Source organism: Hippocampus zosterae, chromosome 13, assembly GCF_025434085.1.
Source record: "Hippocampus zosterae strain Florida chromosome 13, ASM2543408v3, whole genome shotgun sequence".
Classification (NCBI taxonomy): domain Eukaryota; kingdom Metazoa; phylum Chordata; class Actinopteri; order Syngnathiformes; family Syngnathidae; genus Hippocampus; species Hippocampus zosterae.
In genome coordinates, this window is record NC_067463.1 from 20633003 (window position 1) to 20648999 (window position 15997).

The 15997-nt window shown below is 45.0% G+C and overlaps 1 protein-coding gene across 1 annotated transcript; it reads left to right on the top strand.

Moving 5' to 3' along the window:
- The first annotated feature begins 619 nt into the window (after positions 1 to 619).
- Positions 620 to 14522, top strand: hpgd (15-hydroxyprostaglandin dehydrogenase). The gene is made up of 7 exons (XM_052083813.1): positions 620 to 1043; positions 1444 to 1567; positions 6157 to 6263; positions 9158 to 9254; positions 10586 to 10662; positions 10794 to 10957; positions 13109 to 14522. Exons 1-7 carry the CDS (start codon positions 951 to 953, stop codon positions 13230 to 13232), a joined length of 786 nt encoding a protein of 261 aa, XP_051939773.1. The 5' UTR covers positions 620 to 950; the 3' UTR covers positions 13233 to 14522.
- The last annotated feature ends 1475 nt before the right edge of the window (positions 14523 to 15997 follow it).

A 15997-nucleotide genomic window follows, 5' to 3' on the forward strand; every position in this document is an offset into this window, starting at 1 on the left:
CCCTGAACCTCTTGCATTGTGAGGTCAACGCGCTAACCACTGGACCAACCATAACAATCCTGGTTAAAACAATCAAGTCCGTTGTTAAAATGGGGTTGTTGGTTTACCAAGCCAAGTTATTGTAACTGTGTAAATGGGACCAAAGTCCGTATTGAAGTGTTAAAGTGACCAGAGCGGCTGGTTTCCTCCTCCTTGGAGTTGGGAGATGTTGACACTGCAACTGCTCAAGTCATTGTTACTTGATATACTGCAACGTTTACCAAACACGACAGCGTAATCCTGCACCCGCTCCTTTGTCACGTCACCTGTATTAGTTCAACACCGTCAAAGAACAATGCGCTTTCTCATTCATCTCACGGGAAAACCACACTCAATTATAGGTTTAGCTCAGTCAGATCTTTTTTTTTAGGGGGGGGGGGATTCTGGCAGAAGTCGTGCACAATGAGAAATCCAGACAATTTACACTGAATAGATTAGGAATTGAAATGTGTTTGAGACAAATGAAGTGAGGGAGGTGAAAGAGTGCTGAAAAAGGGGCGGGGACAAGGAAATGGGAGGAGTTAGGAGAGCAGGTACAACTGTTGGATAAATCTGTAATTATTATCCAACAGTTTACTTAAACGCTTCGAAGTGCTTTCTCTTTCTCTCTCTCTCTCTCTCACGCACACACACACACACACACACAAACAGCACTTGTTTGGCCTGATAAGCAGAAGGGGAGAGGTGGCCAATGAAGAGGAGGGAGGGGAAAAAAGGCAAAGCTCGACCCAACCAAAACAGACAAGAATAGTGAGCGAGCCCTCTGAACGTGTTCGAAGAGAGAGAAAGCGTCAGATGGGTGTGTGAGTCCTCAAGTAGGTGGGCAGCCAAGAAAAAAAAAACACACACACACAGCAACACTTCACAAGTGAGCGGCAGGTTGCCAGAGAGAAGCCAACGTGGATAAGATCATGTCTCTAAATGGGAGAGTGGCTCTGGTGACCGGGGGAGCTCAAGGCATAGGGAGAGCCGTAGTCCAGTCCCTCCTACAGAGCTCAGCTAAGGTCAGTCCGGGATCTGTCTCACTGTTTCTTTTCACCACTTTGACAAGTCGCTCACACCGTTTGTAACATTCATTGCCATGGAGCAGATGGTGTTTTCATTCACACACAGCTCTTTGCATAACTCATTTGACTTTTTTTTGCCACACAACCCGTTTTAACCAAACTGTTCTGATTTTACCTGGCAGCACCGATTCCGAGTACTCGTATCTCCATCTCAAAGAATTAGCGTTCTGTGACAGTGATTGTTTTGATTCAACAATTTGGGCAACTGTTTCATGAAACAAATGACAATATTAGCCAAGACTGATTCACCAGTCCGGCATGATTCAATTTTACAACAAAGAAAACACATCAGCGCACTCCTTTTTGACATTTGACTCAAAGCTTTTGAGTCCTTTAGGTGGCTGTGGTTGACCTGAACAAGACCCGCGGGGAAGAGTGCAAGAAACAGCTGGATGCGGAATTTGGAGATGACAGAAGCACTTTTATTCAGTGTGATGTTTCCAATGGAGACTCCCTTCGCGGTAAGTGTCACTCAGCACGTGAGAAGCGACATATTCTCATGGGAAACATTTATTACACTTACACTATAATTTGAACACACACGATAACCAATTCATAAAACGTCTCAGCTGGTCAGCCTCAACTGGGAAATGACGTCAAAGAAGAACCCAAAGCGTTGTTGTTTCTTTTTGGGGGGGGGGGGGGGGGCAAACATTTTCCAAGAGCCAGTCCTTGCTTGTGTGTTTGCGTCTGCTGCCAGTTATACATTGAGAGTGTGGGAAAAGTTGCAATCTGGTCACTTGCGGATCTTACTTGACACAAGCAAGCAATCAGAGTTCAGTTCAAATGAAGCTTGTCTGGTCTTGTACGTAGTCACATGACTGCTTGTTTCGCTGCATTTCTGCCGTTGGTTCGACAGTGCAGCGCGTTGAACGTTGTTGCACTCTATATGGGCAAATGTGGCTCTGAGGGGAATGAAAGGACAAGCAAAGGGAAAGCGGTTTTGATGTGTGACATTGCCTGGAAAATCCCGGGCAGGTTAACAACTGGGGAATGCTTCTAAATGTGTGATCGCATTACTCCTATCAATTAGTGTGCGTCAACCTATGTGTCAAAACTTTTCTGACGTCAGGTGTGTTTGTTTGTAATTGTGTGGTGGTGGCCAAGTGTGGAATGCAGCCGCTCTTGACACATGCAGGTTTAACCACCTCTGGTTTCGTCAGTGGTTGATGAAACCTGATCTGCCTGTTCACACATGGAGATAAACAACAAGCTGGTGGCTTGTTTTGGGAGAGATGTATGTACTTTGGCCTGTGACATTTTAAATGGCTTGCTCAGAAGCTGCCCATAACACGGAATTATTTTGAATGTTTAGTTTAACATCCAGAGTTCTAATAGGTGAATAATACATCAACATACTCTTGTCATCTAAGTTGCACAACCTTTAACCTTGAATGTTTTAATGCAACCATATATATTAAAAAAAAAATCCTCATCTCACCCTTCGGGTGGTGTCCGTCCCTCATTCAGCTCGGGTCCTCTACCAGAGGCCAGGAAGCTTGAGGGTTCTGCGCAGTATCCTTGCTGTTCCCAGCACTGCACACTTCTGGACTGAGATGTCCGATGTTGTTCCCGGAATCTGTTCCAACCACTCATCTAGTTTGGGGGTCACTGCCCCGCGTACTGCGACCACCACAGGCACGACTGTCACCTTTACCTTCCAGGCTCTCTCCAGCTCCTCTCTGAGCCCTTGGTATTTCTCGAGTTTCTCGTGTTCCTTCTTTCTGATGTTTCCATCACTTCGGACCGCTACAACCACTACAACGGCTTTCCTCTGCCCTTTATCTATGATCTCGATATCTGGTTGGTTCGCCATTACCATCTTGTCAGTCTGGATCTGGAAGTCCCACAGGATCTGTCATTCTCCACCACCTTCGGAGGTGTTTCCCATTTTGACCTTGGGGTTTCCAGTCCATACTCCGCACAGATGTTTCGGTAGACTATTCCAGCCACCTGGTTATGGCGTTCCATGTAGGCTTTCCCTGCCAGCATCTTACACCCTGCAGTTCTGTGTTGGATCGTCTCAGGTGCCTCTTTGCACAACCTACACCTTGGGTCTTGTCTGGTGTGGTATATCTGGGCCTCAATGGCTCTGGTGCTCAGGGCCTGCTCCTGAGCAGCCAGGATGAGTGCCTCTGTGCTGTCCTTCAGGCCAGTCCTCTCTAGCCACTGATAGGACTTCTTGAGATCGGCCACTTCAGTTATGGTCCGGTGGCACATCCCGTGTAGGGGCTTGTCCTCCCATGATGGTCCCTCTTCCAGCACCTCATCTTCTGTTCCCCATTGTCTGAGACATTCTCTGAGTACGTCATCCGTTGGAGCCTTCTCCTTGATGTATTCATGGAGCTTGGATGTTTCATCCTGGACAGTGGCTCTCACACTCACTAGTCCCCGGCCTCCTTCCTTTCGGCTTGCGTACAGTCTCAGGGTGCTGGATTTGGGATGGAACATTCCATGCATGGTTAGGAGCTTTGGCCACCTTATTATTCCTGCAGACTTTTATTTGCAAGTAAAAGTCAAAATAGGTGTACACTGACATAAATTAAAAGACAGCCGGCAGATGGCATTGACCAAACAAAACAACAAAATGACACAAAATCCAAGTATAGATGATCCTTTGACCATTTAGGGCCCTCAAAAGCCCCTTTTCCACTGCAATAATCTTTTGAAGAACTTTTCAATTTACCTAGATAAATGTAGTTGGCTGTGAGTTTCCACCAAAAGGATTTACGTAGATAAGAAGATGACCTAGGATCTTTCTGGGCCCCGTTAGAACTTTCGAGGGGGTGGGCTGCACCGACGAACACCGATTGGTTGAACTTGGGTGTGTGTTGTTTGTCATCATTATCTAACTGCTAACTTCTAGTGTGCAGTATTTACCAGCTGTCCTCGCTTGTCGCAATATTTTAAGAATGGAGGGAAAGTGAATGAATAGATCGACAGACAAAGAGGAGCAGACACATCACCAAAAATACACATTTGAGTATTTTTGGTGATGGAGACATCCAGCGCAACTTCATCAGCAAAAACAACCACATACCATCTTATTACTAGTTCACACCGCAAAACAAGTCTGTGGAAGCTAATTAAAACAAGACTTATAGGCTACATTCACACTGCAGAGTGTGATGCCCAATTTGGATTTTTTTTTGGGGGGGGGGGCGTTAGTTAGGTCTGATATTTGTATGTTTATGCGACCTCTATGAACGCAACGACATAGAGTGACACACACAAAAGACAACCTCAGGCAGCAGCGTTTACAGAAGGAAATATGGTCCAGCATGTGGGGGCTTGTCTTTTTATTATCTTAAAACAGACTCGTCACCAGAGCTTGAATTCAACAAAGGGAGGGGGTGGGGGGGGGCGCAATTATTATGACAAAACGCAGCAGTGCAACTTCTATAGATTATTTGAAAAAGACTATTTTACCATATTAATGATGTCTGGTTTGAAACAGGACCTCTCACAATTTACGATGTTGCTCAATGCACTAAAAACGTTGTCGTGTTTTTTTCACATTGTAAACTGCAACGTAATGTTGTGCTGACTTGCTTCATTACAATTTTTACTCAGTGAGCACAACGCTCTGCTTCATTTTTTTTAATCCTAAATACCTCCAAAGCATGATGATTTATATTTTGCCACTAAATCCGTCAAATTAGCTTCACTTTCACTGTGTATTCTCCATGTGGGATGCACTTGTTGCACTTGCTTTCAGATTTATTATCGGCTGGCTTAATTATTGTTTGTGATTTTGACCTTAGTTTTTCCGTGTGTATCCCAGAACACCTCAGCAACTTAAAATTTGTTCTGTACAATGCGGTCCTCACCAAATCACTGTCCTAACAATTTGCCTCCATTTAGTCCCCGGTACCTCCAGTAGCGTCTGGTCGGCTGACCTGATTAGGGTGGGTGCCTGCGATGCCCTCCTGTTTTGTATCATCTTAACAACTCTCGTACACTGAAACTGCATAGTGTCTGTGTAGTTTCTTCTTGCATCTCATTTGAGGATGCAAAATGTGCCCTAGAAAATTAGAATCTGAATCAGATTTATTGGCAAAGTATTCAAAACACACAAGGAATTTGCCTTCCCAGTTACAACCCGTCCGGAGAAACATAAACAACATTAATGAACCAAAGGAGGGACGCAGAATGGAAATCCCCGCCGTTCGCTGTTTAGTGGCCCGAGATCTTAGATGTGAAAGGAAAACGCTTGTTCCCTTCCAGTGAAGCCACTCCTGTCTGTTTAATTTTGCGATACATTAAGAAACTGCTAACTCAAAGAGCAGGATACCTGTGATCAGAAGTCCAAATGTCCCAGAGGGCCAAGAAGGCTCCCCACTGCCTGCTCTTTCCGTCAGAAAAAAAGGTTGTTTTTTGGAAGAAAAGTACAGCAGGAGGCTAGAATAAGTTGAGATAGAGGACAGCCAGCACATAGACCAAGTCAGCATAAGGAAGCGGAGCAGGAGCAGAGCAAAAAGCATCCCTCCTTCGTCCAGAACCAAGCACAAAAAGAGTTGCTGTATGAAGGTATAAGATCAATCGCATAAAATAGATTTCCCTGGTTCTCAATCTTCAATAAGGGGATGATGTTGATTGTACCATAAGATTTTATTTTCCCTTTGTATTCAAAAATGAAGCTTGAATTGTATTTTTGCAGCTTAGGATGGTGTTGTACTGCTTGACAATTATATTACAGAGGAAGGCACTGCTCAGTAATTTGGAGTGATCCCTGTGTGATTTGCTTTCCAGTAAAAGTACTCCATTTGACTAGACTAGTTTATTTATTTTCATCTGTCTGACAGCGCATAAGAGCAATCACCATGTCGAAATGTTGTAATGTACTGACCAGCACTAATTATGTACCGTCTTATCTTTGGTTTACGTAATAGAATCACGGAAGTCCATGTTTTTTTTCATACTGCCCTTGGGGCGATTGTAGAAACACTTAATTGAAGGATTATGGTCATAAAAGTGGGTGTCAAGTTTTTCCCTTGTGATACAAATGTCTGAAATCATTTACTAATGCCGTTTGATTTCTGTCATTTAGGTGCCTTCCAAAGTACAGTTGACCAGTTTGGTCGTCTAGACATTGTCATCAACAATGCTGGAATCAACAATGAAAAGAACTGGGAGAAGACCATACAAGTAAACCTGGTGAGGTGATAAGATGATAATTGGTGTGGCGTTTATTTATATTTCCTTAGTCATCTATAAGAAAGAGTATTTTATGTTCTTCCAAATCCATATGTGTTGATTCACTCTCAACCCCGATCACACTACTGTATGTCTCACAACACACTTTAGCAAACTGTGGTAAGTAAATCCTTTGAGACAAGCTCGGCGGTCACCCACGGACACAAATGAGCGTAGTGTATTTGATTAAGGCGGTCTCAAAGTGGCCACTTTACAGCAATGGTCCGTGGTCGCTCTGGCCATATTTACAGAGTCTAAATTGCATTTCCTTATAAATATACCTGTATATTGCATGCTTCAGCGTCCTGCATGGACTCCAGCAAATGAGATTCTTCCTCCCTGCCATGTCAAGGACTGAGCGTCCTGTGCGCTGAATTTAAAGAGAATGAAAGAAGCCACTTCCATTGGCTGCAAATCAAGTTGGTTGTGGTCACGTCAACCGCAGCGGAAAAGTCTTACTGTGCCAAGCTTTATGTATCTGTGATAATACCAACACTCGTCTAGCCCGTCCATGCTCATATTTACAGCACACCGCGAGACAGACTTTCGCTGTACACAAGTATTGCGTCAAGAAATAGGGACAGGTGGTTTGGACTCAAAGGCACGTTTCAGACTTGGTGAGGGGAAAAAAAACATTTAATCCAGGTGAAGGTCGGGACATGTGAGAGACCAATGATGGAACAGAGGTACAAGTGGTGTGAGGCAATAGGCATGGTCAAAAGCAAACAATGTTTGGTACACTATGGCTATGACAAGAGGCAATGGTGGAACGTGAACTGAAGAGAATCGACAAACCAGCAATGAAACAGACACACGAGATGAATATATAGAGGGCTTGAGTGGAGATAAGAGACAGGTGAGGGTGAAACAATCAGGGAGCAGGTGACACATATGAGGAAGGTGGCGAGATCTACTGCCTGTAGATCTCGGCAGTACTGACCCCTCAAGGGTTGGCTGCCGACGTCCCACGCATCTCAGGATTGTCAGCGTGGCAGTCAAGGAGTCCAAGATGCATCCAGAGGACACCCAAGAGCGCTCCTCTGGCTCATAGCCCTCACAGTCCACCAGGTATTGGAGTCCCAGACCCCAATGCAGAGCAGGAGGTTCTGGATGGTGAACACCGATACACCTTCGACTAACCGTGCAGGTGGGGGGTTTGAAGGGAGGGACGACAGGACTGGACCGTACAAACTTGACTTGGCTGACTTACAACGTTGGGTGAACCTGCATTGACCTCGGGACCTTGAGGTCCCGAGGCCAACCCAGTCTGCTGGGTCAAAGTAATTAGCTCATCCTTAGGGTTATAGCTACCCTGCAAGCAGGAATGCGCTACACTGGGGTTGGGAGTTCAATCCCTCCAGCAGTTTGTTTGACATTCCAAAATATCTTAATTATTTTCCCAGCCCCACTCACCACTCCAACCTTCCTTCACGGCGGGAGAATAAGTCCTGGAGCCGTGCCTTCCTGCAAGAGGTTTAGGAAAACAGACCTGCGCTTTTTACTGTGTAGTCTTTGGAGTACATTCATCAATATTTAGCGGAGGAGTGAGGCATTTACAATGTGGTTTCAATCGGGGGTGCCCATTACGTCGATCTGATCTACCTGTAGATCTAAGACAGGTAGGTCCCAAGGAGATCTGAGGAGTATCGAGGAGAAAAAAAAACAAACAACCATTTGTGTGTCTTTGTACATGTTAGTAATATATATATATGTGTGTGTGTATGTGTGTATGCGCGTGCGCTGGTAAGGGTAGATCCGGGGAGGTTAGTTGATCGAAAAGTAGATCTTCCGTCCAAAAAGTTTGGGCACCCCTGGTTTAAATGAATGTGTACAAAATAAACTTGTCTCATGTTTCTTCGAGTGCGGTGTTGGGAGTTATTTCCTTTGTGTGGTTTGACTGATTTCCTGTTCCTGCTAATTCTTTGTCCAGAGGCATAATGCTGTCAACTCTTACTTTGTCATTCAAACAGCCTTTTCTTTGGGATTTAGCTCGCTACAAACTCTGCCTGGAAAAACAGAAAAAGAGATTCACGCTATTGAATGTTGATGATGTCTGAGAGATTCCTAAAATGTATGTTGAAATAGAAAATATGAGATCATCAGATTTGCACTCATAATTTTTCGACAAATGTGGCTTGGTTCTCATCCTCAAACATGAACCAATTTTTCATTTTGCGTTTTGATGATGTTTCAATCCAAAAGTCGGCAGATGATAGCAATGCAAATCCAGAAGTTCTATTCTGGACAAAGAGCAAGGTAATTCGGGACATGGGGGTCTATGAAAGTTGAAGTCTTAAAACTGAAAACTACTTGTGATTGTGGTGCCGAGGCTCTGTAATGACAATTGAAGTTGTGCAAACGGCAGCTCTGACTGACATGAAGACGATAACAAGCAAGAGCCAGATGACTTGACGAGAAGAACTGCACAATCTTAACACTTGTCAGAAAACCTGCCATTGAGTTTTACAAGCTCAAGATGGTGCTCGGTGCAATGTGTGACTATCCACACAGAAACGTCCACAAGAGAGGGGGAAACAAGTCATCTGCTGCATGGCTATACAAGAATTGTATTTTTTCAATTTGTACTGAGCACTGAGAGCAGATGCACTTTCATGACCAGTTTTGCCTGTTGAGCTAATTAAGAGGAGGAAATACCTCATTAACAAACACAAGTATTGTTTGTTCTCCAAGGGACTTATCTGATCTATTTTTGGGGTCGGTGCTGGGAAGGAAGCAAAGCCACTCCTCGTTTGTTAACCCTCTTCACACACTTTATTTGCAAATTATTCTCATCAAGATTCTAATTCTCTGTTGTGAGGAATGTCACCATGGTGGGGTTGTCCCTTTCTTTACAGACGTCGGTCATAAATGGGACCTATCTGGCTCTGGAACATATGAGTAAGGAGCATGGCAAGGAAGGAGGCACAATAATCAATGTATCTTCTATGGCAGGTAACAGTTACACACTGTCATGCGCAGAATGTAACACGTACCGTATCACATGTCGACAAATGGCCTGCGCTGCCAGCATTTTGAACTTTTAAAAGCACAGATTGAATTCATACTTGGGCATTGACACACTTTGAGATGAATAGAGAGATGCACATGTGACTTGAGATGTGAACAACATCTTGCTTGTTCCTGTTGACACACAAAACACAAATGACCCTTTTGTTGAGCCTTTTTACCAACAGAACTGTCCCACAAGTATCACATGTGCTTTGAACTGAGACGTAGGATAAAACAGAAGTGTAGACGGGCAATACTGCATAGATTAATAAAACTTTATCAAAGGAGACTTACAAGTCATGTGTTTTTGCTGCTGTCACCAACAACCTTCAGGGGACATCTAAAACAGATGCCCGAGAAGCATCTTGCTTCTCTCAGTGTGGTGGATAAGCGGCTCAACTCTGAGCTCCCGCCATGACCGAGATTCTCATCATAGCTCCTGAATATCAGACGCACGGTGAAGAAATGTTTCTGTCTGCTATTTTGTTCTTTCGGTCACTACCCATAGCTCTTTGATCATACGTGAGGGTGTGAACGTAGATCGACTGGTAAAATCAAGAGCTTGGCCTTTCAGATTAGTTTCTCTTCATCACAATGAGACCGGGAGAGCCGGGCTCTCCCTTAAGAGATAAGGTGAGAAGCTCGGTCATCCGGGAGGGGCTCAGAGTCGAGCCGCTTCTCCTCCATATCGAGAGGAGCCAGATGAGGTGGCTTGGGCATCTGATTCGGATGCCTCCTGAGCGCCTCCCCGGTGAGGTGTTCCGGTCATGCCCCACCCGGAGGAGACCCCGAGGAAGACCCAGGACACGCTGGAGAGACTATGTCACCCAGCTTGCCTGGGAACGACTCGGGATCCCCCGGGGAGAGCTGGACGAAGTAGCTAGGGAGAGGGAAGTCTGGGCTTCCCTGCTAAAGCTGTTGCCCCCGCGACCCGGCCCCGGATAAGCGGTAGATGATGGATGGATGGATGGATGGATGGATGGACAATGAGACCGAGACAGAGTCCACCGGTTGCTTGTGATCGAGTCCAACTTTGGCCTTGGTGACCAGCGTCCAGGCGAGGGAACGAAATGGCGCAATAGTTTTCTTCATCATTGAGCCGTGCTTTGTCTGAACCCTTCGCCGAGGCATAAAGCCCTCAAAAGGCACAAACCCCTCCGTCACAATAAGGTGACGGCTCAAGGAGGAGCTGTTGATATTTCTTTGGCGGTTATTGCTGTATGACTAATTGACATTAACACGGCGATGTCTTTTGTGGTTTCTTTCTGCTGCAGCCTTCCTGCACTCTCCTCACCAGCCCGTCTACACGGCCACAAAACATGGAGTCATTGGTTTCACCAGAGTTATGGCCGTAAGAAGTACACGCGCATACACAATACACGCATGCCCACAACCATTAGTAGCTAGCTATTAGTCATGTAAAACCCAAGCTATACTTTGAGTATTTTCTAGGGTGGCACGACAATGTTATTTTTTTTACAGGATGCATCTTCTCAGAGTGACTACGGCGTGCGTATCAATGTGCTGTGTCCCGCCTTTGTTGACACCCCTCTGCTCCACTCAGTAGAACAGGAGGAAAACATGGGGAAATTTGTCAAATTCAAGGATGATTTCAGGCGCAGCATGAACAAGTTTGGAGTTTTACAGTGAGTACGCCCTCCATGACGCATGCAAACATTGAAGTAATCCATTCTACAATCATACAATTGCCAACAGTAATAAACTAGCTAAGGTTGAACAAAATCTCTTCCAAGATAGTAGCTGACTATGTGTACAGTGGTACCTCTACTTACGAATGTCTCTTCATACGAAATTTTTAAGTTACGACACGCCTCAACAGTATAATATTGCCTCTTGCTACGAAAGACATTTCAAGATATGAAAGGCAAAATTACAGTATGAGCTGATGCTTTCAACTCTGAGTTTCCTGAATGCAACACACTGAGAGCTGCTCTGCCATTGGCTATTATCTTTTGTTATATACCTCCATCCTTCCATCCATCCATCATCTACCGCTTATCCGGGGCCGGGTCGCGGGGGCAACAGCTTTAGCAGGGAAGCCCAGACTTCCCTCTCCCTAGCTACTTCTTCCAGCTCTCCCCGGGGGATCCCGAGACGTTCCCAGGCCAGCTGGGTGACATAGTCTCTCCAGCGTGTCCTGGGTCTTCCTCGGGGTCTCCTCCCGGTGGGACATGCCCGGAACACTTCACCAGGGAGGCGCTCAGGAGGCATCCGAATCAGATGCCCAAGCCACTTCATCTGGCTCCTCTCGATGTGGAGGAGAAGCAGCTAGACTCTGAGCCCCTCCCGGATGACCGAGCTGTTATATACCTGTATATATAATTATATATATATTATGGCATCATCCTGGCATCCCATTGGTTAAGAGGGATCTCGACTGACTGCGTTTATGAGTGTAGATAGATAAATAGGTGTGTATGCAGCATCCTCGTCATTGGCCCCTCGGGCCATGAGGTGTTGTGATAGTTTTACATAAATGTGAATCACCCTGAAAAAGTGTTCACCAATTGGACAATCGCTCACTATGCTGATGTTTGCCTTGGATATTTTCGAAGGATTGTTAAAAGCCGACAAAAGCAAACATCTGTACTTCTAAAAGTTTGTCGTTAAGAAATTTCTTCCAGAACCAATTAATTTCTTAAGTAGAAGTACCACTGTAGGGACTTGGAAACTTTCCGCATAGGATTAAATGAAAATAAAACTGAAGTTCCAGGACCAGACTGTCATCATCTCAAATGGCTGCTTGGACCGTTAATAATTCATTTTCACTCCACAAGCAAGGATTTAAAGATGTCGTAAAGACATTTATCGAAAAAAAGTAACGGAAGAATGCAAGGCACCATCGAGGCCTTTTCTGACCCTCTTCTGTTTACATTCCTATTTCAGTCAAGCTGTTTTTGTTGCCTGGAGTTGGGAAAATGTTGTGTCTGTGAGGAAAATCATGTGTCTCAGTAAAGTTAATCAGCCGACAAATGGCTCCTAACACTAAATTGCTGACATGAACCCTTTCATGCTTCCTGTAACCTGAAAACATGATAAGCTGTTCACTGTACTAAACGCTGCCCCTGAAAGGGTTAAAGAAGATGCAGTGGACCAAGAGTGTCAGAGGTGAATCTAAACATGAAGTCAGAAAGTCAAACACAGTACGAAGACCAACTCGCATAGTTTGAATGAGGCCCATATACAGGAACAGTTGCTATTTTGAGGAGGGTGTTTTGTGGTACTGTGCAAGATGCTGGTCGAATTTTTGAATAGTAAACAGCCCCCTCCAGAGATGTAGCAGTCGAGGATCCTGTATATATTCATTCATTCATTCATTTTCCGTACCGCTTGATCCTCACGAGGGTCGCGGGGGGTGCTGGAGCCTATCCCAGCTGTCTCCGGGCAGTAGGCGGGGGACACCCCAAATCGGTTGCCAGCCAATTGCAGGGCACACAGAAACGAACAACCATTCGCACTCACACTCACACCTAGGGATAATTTAGAGTGTCCAATCAGCCTGCCACGCATGTTTTTGGAATGTGGGAGGAAACCGGAGCACCCGGAGAAAACCCACGCAGGCCCGGGGAGAACATGCAAACTCCACACAGGGAGGCCGGAGCTGGAATCGAACCCGGTACCTCTGCACTGTGAAGCCGACGTGCTAACCACTTGACTACCGGGCCGCCCTTCCTGTATATATTCCTCTACAAAATATGTGAATTCAAGTACTTTAAAAAAAAATGTCATTGAACAGCCCTTTGCCTCTCTCCTTTCTCCCGTTGACCAATCTGCAGGCCATCAATGATTGCAGAAGGCATGATGAGATTGATCACTGACACCAGTCTAAATGGGGCAGTGATGAAGATAACATGCTCCAAAGGAATCCACTTCCACACGTATGAACCCATGTCTGCTTGATCCTCGCCTAATGGACCGCCCCTCACTGAAGAGAGGGGCGGTACACAGCGGTAACCTGAAAGACTGAAACATAACAGTCTGGTGCATCAGGACATCACGCGGTGGCTGCGTGGCAGTCCTATCAGAATAGAATCCACGAATGTTTGGAATCTACTGCACAAAGTGCCCTGAACATTACTCAACTATGTGAATACAATGAAACAATGAAATTGATTCTGTCAATTGCATTAATGCAATAGCAGCTTTGCTGCGATACATACTGAATTAACCATGCAAGCTTCGGCAGAGCAAAACTGCAATTCAATGGACCCGGGCTGTTCGAAGGGGATCGAGACCGAGCTGTCCAGTGAAAATCCACATTAATTGATGCCAATTATGCATTGAAAAAAAGTGTACATATACAGTACATATATATTTTTTAAAAATCCTCGTCTTACCCCCAAGTGGTGTCCATCCCCCATTTAGCTCGGGTCCTCTACCAGAGGCCAGGAAGCTTGAGGTTTCTGCGCAGTATCCTTGCTGTTCCCAGCACTGTGCTTTTCTGGACTGAGATGTCCGATGTTGTTCCCGGGATATGTTGCAAGCACTCATCTAGTTTGGGGGTCACTGCCCCGAGTGCTCCGACCACCACAGGCACGACTGTCACCTTTACCTTCTAGGCTCTCTCCAGCTCCTCTCTGAGCCCTTGGTATTTCTCCAGTTTCTCGTGTTCCTTCTTTCTGATGTTTCCATCGCTTGGGACCGCTACATCCACTACAACGACTTTCCTCTCACACACACACACACGCACACACACACACACACATACCTACATACAGAGATTCATGAGACAGACAGAACCACACGTGGGGCCTCTTTGGAAAGACAGATATCCTCAACCTTCGTGCCACCTTTCCTTCACCTTTGTTGGATTACGTCAACAAGACAAGGGAGAGATGAAAAAGTGCTTGCTTTTCAAAACTGGAAAGGACAGCACAGTTTCAAATGAATTTGACTCAATGTTTCCACGACGCTTCTTTGCTTGCTTTACGTGCTCAAATTAAAATGAAAAAGATGCTAATTGCTGTTTTTTTTTTGTGAAGGATCACTGATGTTTTTCCACAGTTTTTACTCTTACCTATTTTCGAATAAATTATGGAAAAGTGCTTCCTGTTGTGTGGAACCACACCTTTCCTTTTACTTTGAAGGGATATTTCTTGGCCTCACAGATAAGCCACTTCTGAGAAAAACATTAGGTTTTATTACCTTTTTATGTGTGCTCTTTGTAACATTATTTTATTTTTCAAAGGCATCTTGTTGTCCTGTTTTTAAGCTAAAAATAGAATAAAGATAATACAACGATTTACTAAACATGTGCAATCTATATAGAACTGAATACACAGTTTTTAGCAAATAATCATTACCTCCGAATTCTATGAATGTAACATGTTTCCAAAAAAGCTGGAACAGATGGCGAAAATGCCCGAGAAATTCGTGGACTGCTCATCAAACACCAGCTTGGAAAATGCCACGGGTGAACAAACAAACGAACTAACTCCCTGAATTGCTCAGTCATTCACAAGCAAAGATGGGGCGAGGTTCACCTCTTTGGCTATTTTATTATGCAGTTGTTCCCCAACAGTTTAAGGACAATTGTCCTCAACAAACACTTCAGGGATTTAGGGATTTCATCATCTATGATAATATCAAAAGGTTCAAAGAATCTGGAGAAATCACTGCTTGTCAGCGGCAAGGCCGAAAACAAACATCGAATGCCCATGACCGTTGATACCTCAGGCGCCACTGCATCAAAAACCAACATCAATATGTAAAGGATATCAGTACATGGGGTCAGGACCTGTTCAGAAAACCCAGACAGTAAATACAGTTGGGCGGTACATTTGTTGCATACGGCCATAATAATATCCATCCATCCATCCATTTTCTGAACCGCTTAATCCTCACTAGGGTCGCGGGGGGTGCTGGAGCCTATCCCATCCGTCTTCGGGCAGTAGGCGGGGGACACCCTGGATCAGTTGCCAGCCAATCGCAGGGCACACAGAGACGAACAACCATCCATGCTCACATTCACACCTAGGGACAATTTAGAGCGTCCAATCAGCCTGCCATGCATGTTTTTGGAATGTGGGAGGAAACCGGAGCACCCGGAGAAAACCCACGCAGGCCCGGGGAGAACATGCAAACTCCACACAGGGAGGCCGGAGCTGGAACCGAACCCGGTACCTCTGCACTGTGAAGCCCACGTGCTAACCACTGGACTACCGGGCCATAATAATAATTTGCTAAAAATATATTCACGTCCATTAATCCCCCGTTTTTCCCGGTTAATTGGTGCCAGGCCTTGCAAAAAGGGGAAAAACTGCAATGTAAGATTTGATTCAAGAGTGGCAAGCCGTTGGACCGCAGCTTAAGCTCATCAAGAAAAGAGCTCGACTTTAGAGGGAAGGTTGGGCTTAGCTCATGATGGAAGCGATAGGTTTTTTTTTACCAAAAAGATTAAGCTCAAACAAAGAAATATGGACAAAGAGATCTTTATTTTTGTACATTTTTTTTGTTTATCCAAGAGAAAAGACCAAGTCCTTGTCCTGTTGTTTTGCGTTCATCGTGACTCTGGCCTCAAAGGTGTTTTGTTTTTGTGGAATAACACCTACGTCTTTCCGCAATATCGGTGACGATATAGCTGTACAGCATACATTCAAATCAACAAATATTCCATACTGTTAGTCGGGGTGGTAAAAGTCTATTAACACACCTAATTTGACTCT